The following is a 16,253-nucleotide window of genomic DNA, read 5'->3' on the forward strand; positions in this document are numbered from 1 at the left end:
ACTTTGAGCTGCTCCGCCCACACAGCCTCTCATCTATGGGAGCATACTATGCTGAGCACATTAGAAAAATTATACATACACAGTATACCTCTTGGCTTTAGGTATTATGTGGGAACATTTATTTTTTATATACACGTATGGTGGCCAACCCTTTTAAACATTAAATCACTTACAAATCAGCAGCAGCCTCTTTATCAGTCTTTCTGTCAGTGCCTGTCTCCAGCAGCCCCTACCACCTTCTCCTCTACCCTCTCCACTATATAGACTTAAGCCTCATGCACACGTCTGTGGAACACGGACCGTGAGATACCGGCCTGGATTCCTGCTGAGTGCAGGAGCGCACGGCGTCATTGGTTGCTATGACGCCGTGCGCTTTGTGCCACCGCTGCTGTACAGTAATACACTCGTATGATCTAAACGAGTGTATTACTGTACAGCAGCGGCGGAGCGAAGCGCGCGGTATCATAGCAACCAATGACGCCGTGCGCTCCTCCACTCAGCAGGAATCCAGGCCGGTATCTCATGGTCCGTATTCCATGGACGTATGCATGAGGATTTAAAGAGGACCTTTTATGGGTCCAGACATTATGAAGTAAGGACCAGGTTATGTAGGGCATAGTACATGGATGTAAGATCGCTTACTGTTTTTTCTGGGCACTGCTCCGTTTGCCCGCTGTGCCCCTGTTCACTTCTACAGGTGTGCTAATGAATAGCATCGGTACAGGGAGGAGGAGACTGCCCTGTTTCTTAATGGGTGTCGCCTTCTCCCTGGCTGTAGCGCTGTCCAATCAATAGTAAGCTATCTTACATCCATGGACTATACCCTACATAACCTGCTATTTATTTCATAATGTCTGGACCCATGAAAGGTCCTCTTTAATCTGATCCATCTGTGAGTAGGCAGCTGTGAATTGAGAGTTAGTGAAGAGAATGGAGCAAGAAAGGAGCTTGATAAGAGGAAAAATACACATCTTGCTCTGATAAGATACATTACAAAATTTCTTATAGTCACTGTACTATTCATTTATAAAAATAAAATTAAACAAGTTACTCTTTAACTGGGGTTTAAACATGGTGCCTACCTAAAAGCTGAGCATTAGCTGTAGTTGCTGGGTGCCTGCTGATTATGGACATGTAACCTTTCAAATGCTGTGGTCAACTATGGCATCTGCAAATGGAAGATAATGCAGCAATCGTCTCTGAGTAAGGGCTCTTGCACATGAACGTTGTGTGCCTGTGGCCCTATTGCGGCCCGCATATGGTGGGTCCACAATACATGGGCACTGGCTTGTGTGCACTCTGTATCAGGAATGAGGATCCATTCACTTGAATGGGTCCGCAATCACGGAGATTGCGGAACAGAAGATCGGATTGGTATTTCTGTCCGTGCACCCCAAAAAAATAGAACTATGTTTTTTTGCAGTGTGGACGGATCACGGACCCATTCCAGTTCAATGGTTCTCGATCTGTCCTGGCCGCTGCACGGACGTTGCCCGTGCATTGGGGACCGCAAATTGGTCCCCAATGCACGGAACGGACCCACAACGGCCGTGTGCATGAGGCCTAAAGCAGTAAAATCCAGTCTAGTCCAATCTAGTGGTTGCAACTGTTGGCTGTTTTCTACCATTTGGATCTGGTCTATAGAGGTGACAGGGACTCGCATCCACTGTACATTAACCTCTTTTCAGTTTTCATTGTAGCGCTTTATGAACTTTTTACTTTGACCATGGCATCAGAGCCGTGAAACCCCAACAACCCTTCACTTCTGAGACCCAAACGGCTCCCCTGCGCTGAGATCGAGGGAACCATTCAGTAGCTGTTGGCAGCCTTTGGTCTTTTGAAGGCTCCAATGCCTGCCACAGTCCGTAGGAACACTGTGAATCTCCCATAGACTGCAATGTTAAATCATTGCAGTTTATGGAAGAAGCATTCAGATGATCACATATGAAAGTGTAAAAGAAAAAAGTTGTAAAAAATATATCTAAAAATTCTAATCCCCATAATAAAAATTTTAATAAACAAAAAAATAAAAGATCATTGGCATTGCCGCATCCCAAAATGGGCAAACTATTAAAATATAAAGTTATTTATCCTGTATGGTTAACATTGTAAAGGAAGAAAATCAAAATGGCAGATTTGAAAAAACTACAGATCACCCCGCAATAAGTTAGTCCTCACACAGCTTTGTATACGTAAGTATAAAAAAGTAAATTTTTTTTTTTTACGTATTAAAACACAAAAACTGTAATTATTCTGACCCGCAGAATAAAGATGTCAGTTTTACCGCATAGTGAACTTTTTTTTTTTTCCAATTCTACCACATTTGGAATTTTTTCCTGCTTCCCTCTGCTTTGTATGCCATATAAAATGGTGCCATTAGAAAGTACAACTTAAGTACATAAAACAAGCTCTCATACAGCTATGTGAGCGAAATAATAAAAACATCTATAGCTCCAGGACGAAGAGAGTGAAAAACTAAAACAAAAAAACAAGCCACAATCCTTATTCTTGGACACCCAATAGCAGGCCACGACGGTGACCAACCCCCTTGCATCACATGTGACGTAACCCGTGACACTAGGGGAGGACGTAATGGCCTGCTATTGGCTACACCTAGTGTTGAGCAAAGCGAGCGTCGGATGCTGCATCCGAAGTCACTTTGTTCAAAACTTAGGAATAATACTGTACGGAGATTCGGCTCCGTACAGTATTAAAATGTATGGGCTTCGATGAGCCAAAGTTAGTTATTCATGAAGTCGCGTGTGACTTTGTTGAATAACTTCGGTAGTTGATTTTTATAATGGCAAACCACTTTAAAACTTGAAACTGAACTCTGCTTCGGTTCCAACTAGTCATTATAAAACTAGTGACAGATTCCCATTAAAGTGATTGTGTCATTAGTTTTGACCATTCAAAACTGCTGACAGCTCTAGGTTGGGGCTGGGTGAGCAGGACAGTGCCCATACATTGAGGACCACTGTTTGCAGCCACAGCATGGGCACAGAGCCTCTCCGTTCGTGTGTATGAGCTCTTATAGACATGCTCTTTCAGTTCTTTCGATGAGTCGGGCAGCCCTGGGTATTGACTCAACCTATAATATGCCATAAAACAGGGCTCGACAAATCCCAGGTCGCCATGGCGATCAGGAATTTTGTCCTGGTGCCTGGGTATTTGCCACTGCTTGAAAATAGGCCCAGCATACCAGCAGCCGGGCGTAGCCACTGGAGGGTTAAGACCGCCAGGGTAACAACATAGGTGACTATGTCGGGGTTTCCGATTTCCTGTACGAAGACCCTTCCAGCATTTCCCGGGGAGGAGCCATCTCATCACCGTAAAGCCTCATGCACGCGTCCGTGGAACACTGACCGTGTGATACCGACCTGGATAGATCATACCAGTGCATCACTGTACTGTGGCGGCAGCAGGAAGCGCACTGTGTCATACCAACCAATGACGCCGTGCACTCCTGCACTTAGAAGAAATCCAGGCTGGTATCACACAGTCCATGTTCCACGGACGTGTGCACGAGGCTTAACGCACTCACAGGACTCCAAGATCTCTCCAACAAACAGAACCGCAGCCCCACCCCCTCCCCATCACAGCACAGGATGTAGATGAATGAGGAGTCTGGACCAACCATCCTGGGGAAGGAATCTCAGTTCTGTCAGCCGCAGCACAGGGATTATACACAGTGACGTCACAGCGCAGAGATTATACACACAGTGATGTCACAGCGCAGGGATTATACATACAGTGACGTCACAGTACACTGAAACACTGAAGAGATGCGGCACACAGTGACATCACAGTACACTGATAATGATAAACACTGAAGAGATGCGGCACACAGTGACATCACAGTACACTGATAATGATAAACACTGAAGAGATGCGGCACACAGTGACATCACAGTACACTGATAATAAACACTGAAGAGATGCGGCACACAGTGACATCACAGTACACTGATAATGATAAACACTGAAGAGATGCGGCACACAGTGACGTCACAGTACACTGATAATGATAAACACTGAAGAGATGCGGCACACAGTCACATCACAGTACACTGATAAACACTGAAGAGATGCGGCACACAGTGACATCACAGTACACTGATAATGATAAACACTGAAGAGATGCTGCACAGTCACATCACAGTACACTGATAAACACTGAAGAGATGCGGCACACAGTGACATCACAGTACACTGATAATAAACACTGAAGAGATGCGGCACACAGTGACGTCACAGTACACTGATAATAAACACTGAAGAGATGCGGCACACAGTGACATCACAGTACACTGATAATGATATACACTGAAGAGATGCTGCACACAGTGACATCACAGTACACTGATAATGATATACACTGAAGAGATGCTGCACACAGTCACATCACAGTACACTAATGATAAACACTGAAGAGATGCGGCACACAGTGACGTCACAGTACACTGATAATGATAAACACTGAAGAGATGCTGCACACAGTGACGTCACAGTACACTGATAATAAACACTGAAGAGATGCTGCACACAGTCACATCACAGTACACTGATAATGATCAACACTGAAGAGATGCGGCACACAGTGACATCACAGTACACTGATAATAAACACTGAAGAGATGCGGCACACAGTGACGTCACAGTACACTGATAATGATAAACACTGAAGAGATGCTGCACACAGTGACGTCACAGTACACTGATAATAAACACTGAAGAGATGCGGCACACAGTGACGTCACAGTACACTGATAATAAACACTGAAGAGATGCTGCACACAGTGACGTCACAGTACACTGATAATAAACACTGAAGAGATGCGGCACACAGTGACGTCACAGTACACTGATAATGATATACACTGAAGAGATGCGGCACACAGTGACATCACAGTACACTGATAATAAACACTGAAGAGATGCGGCACACAGTGACATCACAGTACACTGATATACACTGAAGAGATGCGGCACACAGTGACATCACAGTACACTGATAATAAACACTGAAGAGATGCGGCACACAGTGACATCACAGTACACTGATAATGATAAACACTGAAGAGATGCTGCACACAGTGACGTCACAGTACTCTGATAAACACTGATGAGATGCTGCACACAGTGACGTCACAGTACACTGATAATAAACACTGAAGAGATGCGGCACACAGTGACATCACAGTACACTGATAATAAACACTGATGAGATGCTGCACACAGTGACGTCACAGTACACTGATAATAAACACTGAAGAGATGCGGCACACAGTGACGTCACAGTACACTGATAATAAACAATGCCCATGTTGTTTGGTTCTAGACTTCTTTATATGTTAATTTAAGAGGTGTTATTTTTGTCGCTGAGAATAAGGCTTTATAAGGTAAAAAAAACACTGCTCCTAACTTTTTTAGATGGCTCCTAGATTCCATGGAAATTTGTGAAGCCCTGCCATAAAACATTACTAATATCCATCAGCAACAGGTAACATACTTGTAAATGGTTTTGAAGTAGCAACTACAGAGTAAAGTGAGAACCAAATGAAATAAATAATAAATCTAGTAATAAAGATATATTACAGTGATGATCGATTTTACCTTTGCCGATTATATCGACCGCGTTATGGAACGGTAGCGCTTCACTTGAAAGTGTCTTGGACTTCTTTCTTATCGTGTTTCTTAATGACTTAAAGTGTCTTGTCATGTCTGTGCTTTTGGAGTTGCTTCTTCAATAAAAAGAGAGGCTCCTTGAAGATGCTTTTTGATGTTGGCATTATATTGAAAAATAAACTCCTTTGAGATCCCAGTTAAAGGTACCTTGCTAGAAATGGAGGCCGAGGCTACCTTTCAATTAGCCACACAGCTGTATTCTGTTATGTGTGCCAGCTTGATGTGTGATTCTTACAGTACTGTAGATACACGCACGCCTCATTTTGTATGTACCAACGTCCTTGCTCTGGGTTGACATTCTGCAGCTAATGCAACCAGAACCCTGCCCACCCACAGAAGTCAATGGCCACATGACTCTGAGGGTAGAACTGAGCTAGTACCTTAGGGTGGTCAGGATTTTGATTGCATGCTACAGCATTTAACCTTGGCCTATGTGATGAGCCATCATCAGCATCTTAATAATTTTCTTCGTAGCTGTGTAGTCATCTTGTTTCCTCCTGCACTGTATATACAGCCGTACGTATGGACAGTACAATGTATACTCTCAAGTGCATGTGAAACTGTATGATTGACATTTTGTATTAATTACAGGAGCAACAGCTGCAGCTCGTAAGGAAGTAATTAGAAACAAGATTCGCGCTATTGGGAAAATGGCAAGAGTGTTCAGCGTACTAAGGTTGGAAATCCTGTCTTCGAGCTTCCTTTATTTTCTTCCTTCCTTGTTTTACCAGTGCACAGAAACTGTTTGGGATAGGTGTAACGTTTCACTTACTTTTTGTATTGCAAAGAGCTGTAACTTTTTTCTAGAAAATGTAGAATTCTTTAAAGACTTTGTGCCAAGTTTTAAACTTTACCCCTATCCATGGTAAAAGTGAATAGAGGCAGATCAGTTTAGGTCTAGTGGCTGGGACTCCCATAATAACAGGGGTCCTGTGTCTCCCTTTATGAATGTAGCAGTGGTCAAGAGTCAGTAGACCGTCAGAGATAACTGAGCGCTCTACTCTGCTTCTCGCGCTCACCTAGCCTACTACAGGAGAAATAAAGCATTATACTGTATGATGCCCATTGAAATCACTGTGCTCTTTAAATAATGCACGGACATGCTGGGTCCTCCAGGCAGATGTTCTTTTCGGCCACTCTCTGCTTTAGCTACTCTATCTGATAAAGGTCCCTATGAGGGACTCACTCACACTTCAAGTACCCTCATGCTGTTTGATGTCGTTTTTGAAGCCAAATTACTTAGGAAAGATACTAATCCACTTATAGTTTTGACTTCAAAAACTGCATAAAGAACTCCCTCAAAATGCTACGTGAGAAAGCACCTCCAATAGGTATTTTAAAGGGAACCTGTCACCTGGAAAAGACAATTTACACTAATCACAGTACCTTAAAGTATCTCTCATAGTGTGCCCAAAGATGTATTCATATCTTCTTTCTGCATTATGCGGTCTCATAAAATCGACTTATAAAACTGTGTTTGCCACCTTTTTGAAGTCGTGCTGAAGTCACGGGGGCAGCGGCCTCCTTGACTCAACCGTCGGATAAGCCCGCCCCTATGCCGCTCCTCCGCATATTGATGGACATTTTTCCCTGTAGCCATGACCGCGCTCTTCTCGCGCATGCGCCGTGCGCGTCCTGCTGCAGCGCGATCCTGGCTACGGCTCCCTCCCTCCCTGGCATCTGCATGTTCACTGCGCCTGCGCTGCAGTGCAAGCAGACAGTGATCGCGCTCACGCCGCAGGGGAGAAGCGATGGGCGCGAGCGTGCTGTATAGGAACGGCGCAGGCGCAGTGAACAAGAAGATGCCAGGGAGGGAGGGAGCCGTAGCCAGGATCGCGCTGCAGCAGGACGCGCACGGCGCATGCGCGAGAAGAGTGCGGTCACGGCTACAGGGAAAAATGTCTATCAATATGCGGAGGAGCGGCATAGGGGCGGGCTTATCCGACGGTTAAGTCAAGGAGGCCGCTGCCCCCGTGACTTCAGCACGACTTCAAAAAGGTGGCAAACACAGTTTTATAAGTCGATTTTATGAGACCGCATAATGCAGAAAGAAGATATGAATACATCTTTGGGCACACTATGAGAGATACTTTAAGGTACTGTGATTAGTGCAAATTGTCTTTTCCAGGTGACAGGTTCCCTTTAATGATTTTTTATTATGGTCTCTTTTCTAGAAAAAATGTATTAGTTTAATAGTTTCATGACTCAATCCACTGTAGCGTACTCTATTACATTATAGCGGTGACACAGGTGTTATGAGTCCTGTCCTACGATGCTCTCTACCATCGGGTTTGTCGCTGTTGGACACTTGGCTCCATATGGGTTGTTTCTGCAGCAAGCTGTGCAGATACCCTGAGCACAGTAGATACCTTGTAAGCCATAACCTGTGCATTTTACTTTGAGGTCATGGCGTGATTATCTGTCACTTTCCTCCAAGCCTCCCTTGCTGTGCTTTCAAGTAATTATTGTAGGTCCTTGGTCTTGCTTGGCATTATGTTCCAGTTTATTCTGGGAGCAGAGCCAAGATCAGGGGTCCAGCCTTCAACTGCTGCTTCTCAACGCTGGGTATCTGCACTTACAAATACAACACTACCTAGATGGCTGCTAATAAACTCACTCCAGCACATCGTAGACAAAATGTCTACGGTAATTAGCGGTATTTGTCATTAATTTGAAAAAAAAAAAAAAAAACTGTTCCTTAGTGGATTTTCTGGCCTGTGGAACTCGCTGATCTTTAGGAAAATTATGAAACCAGACAGGGAAATTAAGTTTGCCATTAAAAAGAAATGAGGTTATTTGAGTTTATATCCGCAAAGTTTTTGTGCGGGTATTTGACTGCTCACCGGTTGCATTTACCTTGGCAGAAAATAACATGAGAACCATTGCTGGGTTCTTCTATTTGTGTGCGCACACACACAAATGTATCAAAAGTGGCTCAGTTGCCCATAGCAACCAATCAGATTGGCCCTTTCATTTTCCAAGGAAGCTCTAAAAAAATAAATGTGGAATCTGATTGGTTGCTGTGGGCCACTTTTGATAAACCTCCCCTACAGTATCAACTCATTGTTGAAAAAAGGGCCGTTGCAATTCATGGCAGACAAGGTCTAGATAAGGTATGGGATATGTGTCTTCTTAATGTAACCTTTAAACTGTCCTATTCTTTAGGGGATGTACAACTGGAAATAGTTAAAGGGTGTGCACTGTATATGATTCCTAAACATCCTGGGGTTTACATGTTCAGCTGGTGTATAGTTTGTTATGGGAAAAAATATGCAAATTAGCTCTCATCCAAAAGGAAGAATACCATTTCTCTAGTGACGCCTGTAGGTAGCCCTGAAATATAACTTACATATATGTGATTTTTTTGTCTTTGAACAGAGAAGAGAGTGAAAGTGTGCTGACTCTGAAAGGTTTGACACCCACCGGGATGCTGCCTAGTGGAGTTCTGTCTGGAGGCAAACCATCACTCCAAAGCGGTAAGAGAATTTTAGTGTGCGCCCTGATGAAGGACATCCCTTGCATTCTTATTCTAGAACGAATGCATTTAGCAGTTTAAATATAAATTACATACCCTAAAACTAACCAGCAATGATATCGCTGTAATAAGATGTTAATCCTATGACTAATATGCATTGTTTGAAAGTTAATGAGCTACAAGTGTACTTTGATCAAAGAAAGCATGCCTACCTTACATTTAATATCTTCAGATGTTTCCTTGCCTCGTAAACCTTAGCTACATCTTTGTCAGTTAGTCTCAAGTTTTACCCAATTTTAGTATTCATTTAAACATCTTATTTACATAATGAGGTTTTTTATTCAAATGTTCTTGTACAAATATGTTAAGGCTGGGTTCACATCACTGTTTAGCTTTCCATTCTTCTGATCCGTCAGAAGGACCAGAAAAAAACAACGGATCCTTTATTTTGAGTATCAGTTGTGCTCAGTTAGCATCAGTTTGCACTGACCTGTCTTTTTTGGGGCATTAGTTATGATCAGTTTGTGTCACTTCCATCAGAGATCATTTATTTTTGACTGGAGAAAAAGTTCTGAATGCAGGACCTTTCTCCTGTCAAAAATTAACTGATCTCTGACAGAAGTAACTCAAATTGATCATAACTGATGCTCAAAGTAACAGATCCAGATTTATTTTTTTTCTGTTCTGTGTTATCAATATAATATCTTGAAAATGCGATTCAGATTTGGGCTCCACATACAATAAAAGATATAGGGCCAACCTGAAGCTCTCCAGCTGTTGCAAAACTACAACTCCCATCATGCCCGGACAGCCAACAGCTATCAACCTACAGAAGGGCACGGTGGGAGTCGTAGTTTTGCAACAGCTGGAGAGCCGCAGGTTGGCCATACCTGATATAGGGGAACTAGAAAGGGTTCAGAGATGGGTGATCAGCTTATTAAATGGAATGGAAGGCCTCTCTTAGGGCTGTAGTACATCAACAGATTATCTGACAGATTTTCTGACCAATCATTGGTCAGATGGCCAATTACACACAGAGATCTTTTGTTATACACACCAACAATCGGTCTGATTGGACAGATATTGGTTAGATAATCTGTTGGTGTAATACAGGCCTTACAAAGAGTGACTTAAGAGATTTGACTTGGGGGGGGGAGATGCCTTAGAGGTGATCCTATTTACATGTATTAATAAATTATTTATTCATTACAAGTTCTATATAAGGAAAAGGGAACATTCATTACATGTGGAGGAAAGGGGATTTACACATCGATTTAGGAAAGGAGTCTTTACAGTTAGAGTAGTCAGGCTGTGGAGTGTTGTATCCCAAGAGATAGTAATGGCAGATACTCTGTTAGCATTTAAAAATGGCCGAATGCTTACCAATGCGCCATATTGCCTAAGCGCCTGTCAGGTAATCATGGCAGTTAGACAGGGCAGGAGACAGGGATACTATGTATGCTACTCAAACAAACGTAAACACAGCACAGGCATGTTGCAGCATTGTTTCACCTAGTTTTTTGCTACGGCTCTCATTGTTACAGCTGTCTACTTTCAAAATCAGCCACAACTTCCACCCTCTGTCCCTTCTCTCCACATCAGTCCCACCCTACTTCCCTCACCCATGTTCAGTTCACATGCATATTTTACCCTCATATATCACCCTGACCCATCTTCCTCCTTGGTGCAGCATAAAAATAACACCCATACAAATCATTGCTGTCTTTTTGTTCTCCTTCTACTAGCTGCAGGGGATATTTTACCAAACCCTGGCCCTTCCTCTATTGCCAACTTCAGCTTCTCATCTGCCACACATAGAAACCTCAAAAATTGTATTAATATTCACTGTACATCTTCTCCATTCCCTTTTAACTGTGCACTCTGGAATGCATGGTTGGTTTGTAACAAACTCCCCACAATCGATGCCTTCTTCCTCTCACGCTCTCTGAACTTGCTATCCCTTACAGAAATCTGGCTTCAACATTCTGACACTGCTTTCTCTGCCGCCTTACTTTATGGTGGACTTCACACCCAGATCTGATGACAGGCATGGTAGAAGAGTAGACATACTACTTTCTCCACAGTGCACATTTCAGGTCATTCCTCCTGTACCCTCTCTCACGTTCCACTCTTTTGAAATCCATACCATCATACTCTTCCGCCCATTCCCACTGTGAGTTGCAGTTGTCTCTCATCCCCCAGGCTCCCCCCACCAAATCCTGGATCACTTTGCTGCTTGGCTTCCTCACTTACAATCTTCTGAATCACCAACTCTTATAGGTGATTTTAATATGCCTAATCGTGATCCTATCTCCCCATCAGCCTCTCACTTTCTTTCTATAACCTCCTCTCTTGGCCTATCACAACTAACTTCCTCTGCCACGCACGAACAGGACAATAAACTTGATCTAGTTGTCTTCCGTCAGTGGTTAGTCTCAAACTTTAGTAACTCATCCTTCCCAATTTCTGACCACAATCTTCTTTCATTTACTATTAAGACCTCTACTCATGACAGTCCTACTTTTCACACTTATAGAAACCTACACACCATTAACTGCCAGCAAATTAATGACACCCTACAGTTAGCTCTTGACCCAATCTCTTCCCTCTTCAGTCCAGACCTGGCTGACAACCATTACAACCATATCCTCAAAACCACCCTAGATGAAGCAGCTCGTCCCGATACAGAACACGGCAACCCTGGCACACACCTGAAACACATTTTCTCCAACGGTCTTCCAGATGTGCAGAACACTTATGAAGAAAACCGCAAATATCGGCAAACTTCCTCCTTTAAAAAATTATGCTTAAAACATAGTTTGGCCCTCAACATTGCCAAACCTAAGTATTTCACCTCTCTCATCTCCTCACTCTCAAATAACCCAAAACGACTCTTTGGCACTTTTCATTCCCTTCTAATCCATAAAGCTCCAGAATCCATCATTGACCTCTGCGCTGATGACATGACCACTTACGTCAGAGATAAGATTGTCAATATCCGGAAGGATATAATCTCCCAATCCCCAACCAATTTCAATCCTTCTCTCTCCCACACTTCCACATGCTCTCTCCCCTCTTTTGACCCTATAACAGATGAAGAAGTCTCCAGGCTTATTTCTCCTTCCTCTTTCAAACATTCTGTTATAACCCCACTAATAAAATAAAAAAAATCTCTTGACCCTACCTGTGCTGCTACCCTTCATCTCTAAACTCCTTGAATGTATTGTCTACTCTCTCTGCAAACTCTCTTCTTGACCCCTTACAGTCTGCCTTTTGCCCTCTCCACTCTACTCTTAAAGTGTCTAACGATCTCCGGCCAGCAAAACGGAATGGTGATTTATTCTTTACTGATTCTTCTGGATCTCTCTGCAGCGTTTGATGCTGTAGACCACAAACTCCTCCTCACCATGCTCCACTTAATTGGCCTTAAGGACAATGTTCTCTTCCCATCTCTTTGGCCGCTTCTTTAGTGTATCAATCACTGGCTCTGCTTCTTCTCCTCTTCCTCTTGATGTTGACTTTCCTCAGGGTTCAGTCCTAGGTAGGGCTGCAACGATTACTCGATGTAATCAACACAAAAAATCCTTCATGCAGTTTTCCTGCATCGAGGATTAGTTTTGATCATGTGACCACGGAGCGTGAGAAGTGAAGCCTATCACTTATTGCTCCGTGGTCTCCGGTCAGCACCATGCTGCACTGTCCTAGGCCTGGCGTGCACACATCGTCAGTCTGCACTGCCTGACGCTGTGTGACGTCAGGTCCCAGTGCATTTGGGAAGAAGACGCTGCAGTCCTTCTCCTGTGGACTTCATATTGGCCACCAGTAATTGTCTGGCAGCTGTCTCCAACATCATGTCCTCTCTGTATCTAAAACTGAACCTCTCAAAAATTGAACTTCTTGTCTTTACCCACCATCTAATAACCCACCTAAACGTGATATTTCAATTTTGGTCTGCGGCACTATCGTCACTCCTGGGCAACATGCCCGCTGTCTTGGGGCCATGTTTGACTCAGATGTTTCATCTGCATCTCAAGAATATCTCCAGAATCTGCCCTTTTCTTACGGTGGAAATGGTAAAAACTCTTGTTGCCTTGATTCATTCTCATATTGACTACTGTAATTCATTACTAATCAGTCTCCCTCTCACTAAACTGTTCCTCTTTCAGTCTGTCCTAAATGCTGAAGCCAGGCTCTTCTATCTATCCACCTGCTATACTGATGCTACTAGCCTGTGCCAGTCACTGGTTACCCATCCACCACAGAATAAAGTTCTCACCTGCAAAGCTCTCCACATTGCTACACCTCCATACATCTCCTCCCTCATTACCGTCTACCACCCTACTCGTGCTCTCCGTTCTGTTAGTGACCGAAGATTAAAATCCTCCATAATTTGTACCTCTCACTCCCATCTTCAAGACTTTTCTCAAGCTGCACCTACTCTCTGGAATGTTCTGTTCAGGAATAACAGGTCAATTCCCAACTTCTCTACCTTCAAACATGCCTTCAACTCTATCTTCTAACAGTCCCACACCTGACACAGATCGGCCTACAGGACTGCTTTCAGTACAATAATGGCTTGACTACCACATCTCACAATTAACTACCTTTTTTGTCCCCCCCAGTGCCCTCACTCCTGCTGTCTTAGTTTTATATTAGCAAGTTACTTTGTGATGTCTTTTGTTTTGTACATACATATACCCTCGGAATTTGTAAAGCACTGTGGAATATGGTGGCGCTATATAAATAAATATATTATCATCTAATATGACACATCATTGAGGGTTATGATTAATCTAACAGTTTTGTATAATTGATCTAAGAAAGGTTGAACTTGATGGACCATGTGTCATTTTTTTTTCAACCTGTTTAACTATGTAATGGCTGAAATATACAACATGCAGTTTTATGCAAAAATGTCTTGGGATATTTTGCATTAGTTTCAAAGCTAAAGCACTGCATCATGGTCAGCAGGTTTGGAGGACCTTTCATCTGGCAAAACATTGTGAACTAAGTGTCATGGTCTGTACAGCGGCACCCAGGGATCTCACTGCACTTACTATTATCCCTAGGCGCCGCTCCGATTTCCTGCTATGCCCTCCAATATGTTCAGTCACTTGGTTATAGTAGGTGGAGTCTGCCCTTGTTTTCTTGGGAGTCTCCTTCTCCCAGGCTGTAGCGCTGGCCAATCGCAGCGCAGAGCTCACAGCCTGGGAGAAAAAACCCTCCCAGGCTGTGAGCTCTGCACTGCGATTGGCCAGTGCTACAGCCTGGGAGAAGAAGACGCCCAGGAGAACAAGGGCAGTCTCCTCCTACTATAACCAAGTGACTGAACATACTGGAGGGCATAGCAGGAGAACGGAGCGGCGCCCAGGGATAAAAGTAAGTGCCGTGAGATCCCTGGGCGCCGCTGTACAGATCATGACACTTAGTTCACAATGTTTTGCCAGATGAAAAGTCCTCTTTAAATGCTAAGCTGTGCTATTTTCATCACATTTTAGGCCACCTATGCTCTCACCTTTTATTTATTTTAGTCACTTACATAGCACTAACATATTCTGCAGCGCTTTACAGACATTATCATCACTCTTTCCCCAGTGGGGTGCACAATCTAAGTTTCTAATCAGTATGACTTTAGACTGTGGAAACCCATAGGGAGAACATACAAATTCCATGCTGATGTTGTCCTTGGCCAGGTTCGAACATACAGTGAGGAACAGAAGTATTTGAACACCCTGCGATTTTGGAAGTTCTCCCACTTACAAATCATGGAGGGGTCTGAAATTCAGGAAATCACATTGTATGATTTTTAAAGAATTTATTTGTCTTGCACTTCTGATCATATGTATTTGAACACCTGATAAAATCTGTGTTAATATTTGGTACAGAATCCTTTGTTTGCAATTACAGAGGTCAAATGTTTCATGTAGTTCTTGACCAGGTTTGCACACGCTGCAACAGGGATTTTGGCCCACTCCTCCACACAGATCTCCTCTAGATCTGTCAGGTTTTGGGGCTGTCGCTGAGCAACACTGAGTTTCAGCTCCCTCCAAAGATGTTCTATTGGATTTAGGTATGGAGACTGGCTAGGCCACTCCAGAACCTTGATATGCTTCTTACGGAGCTACTCCTTGGTTATCCTGGCTGTGTGCTTCGGGTCGTTGTCATGTTGGAAAACCGAGCTACGACCCATCTTCAATGCTCTGACTGAGAGAAAGAGGTTGTTGCTCAAAATCCCACAATAAATGGCCCCATTAATCCTCTCCTTAATACAGTGCAGTCGTCCTGTCCCCTTCGCAGAAAAGCACCCCCCAAAGCATGATGTTACCACCCCCCCATGCTTCACAGTAGGGATGGTGTTCTTGGGATGCAACTCATCCTTCTTTTTCCTCCAAACACGATGAGTGAAGTTTAGACCAAAAAGTTCTACTTTGGTCTCATCTGACCACATGACTTTCTCCCATGCCTCCTCTGGATCATCCAGATGGTCATTGGCAAACTTCAGACGGGCCTGGACATGTGATGATTTGAAACCATGACTGTGTAGTGTTCTACCGACAGTGACCTTTGAAACTGTGGTCCTAGCTTTCATGTCATTGACCGACTACTCCCTTATAGTTCTGGGCTGATTCCTCACCTTTCTTATCATCCGTGATACCCCACGAGGTGAGATCTTTCATGGAGCCCCAGTCCATTTTCTAACAATTGCTCCAACAGTTGATCTATTTTCACCAAGCTGCTTGGCAATTGCTCCGTAGCCCTTTCCAGCCTTGTGGAGGTCCACAATTTTGTGTCTGGTGTCTTTTGACAGCTCTTTGGTCTTGCCTATGGTAGTAGTTAGCGTCTGACTGACCGTGGGGTGGACAGGTGTCTTTAAAGAGCTTAGACAGGTGCTACTAAGGTAGATTAATGAGTAGAGTACAGGTGGACTTTTTAAAGGCACAGTAACAGGTCTTTGAGAGCCAGAATTATTGCTGCTTCTCGGGTGTTCAATGTTCAGTAGTGCAAGACAAATACATTCTTTAAAAATCATACAATGTGATTTCCTGATTTTTTTTTTTTTTTTTTTTTTTTTAATTGTACCGCAGCTCTG

The 16,253-nt window shown here is 43.5% G+C and overlaps 1 protein-coding gene across 4 annotated transcripts in view; it reads left to right on the forward strand.

The window, feature by feature from the left end:
- The window catches only part of PPP3CA (protein phosphatase 3 catalytic subunit alpha), a 225,117-nt gene that overhangs the window by 200,792 nt on the left and 8,072 nt on the right, over positions 1-16,253 (forward strand). For all 4 annotated transcript variants that reach the window (XM_044302431.1, XM_044302447.1, XM_044302437.1 and 1 more), the window contains 2 exons: positions 6,280-6,364; positions 9,067-9,164. In XM_044302431.1, the coding sequence (XP_044158366.1) occupies positions 6,280-6,364; positions 9,067-9,164 (183 nt within the window). The remainder of the gene's footprint in view (positions 1-6,279; positions 6,365-9,066; positions 9,165-16,253) is intronic.

The sequence above is a fragment of the Bufo gargarizans genome, chromosome 1 (genome assembly GCF_014858855.1).
Source record: "Bufo gargarizans isolate SCDJY-AF-19 chromosome 1, ASM1485885v1, whole genome shotgun sequence".
NCBI classification, from domain to species: Eukaryota; Metazoa; Chordata; class Amphibia; order Anura; family Bufonidae; genus Bufo; species Bufo gargarizans.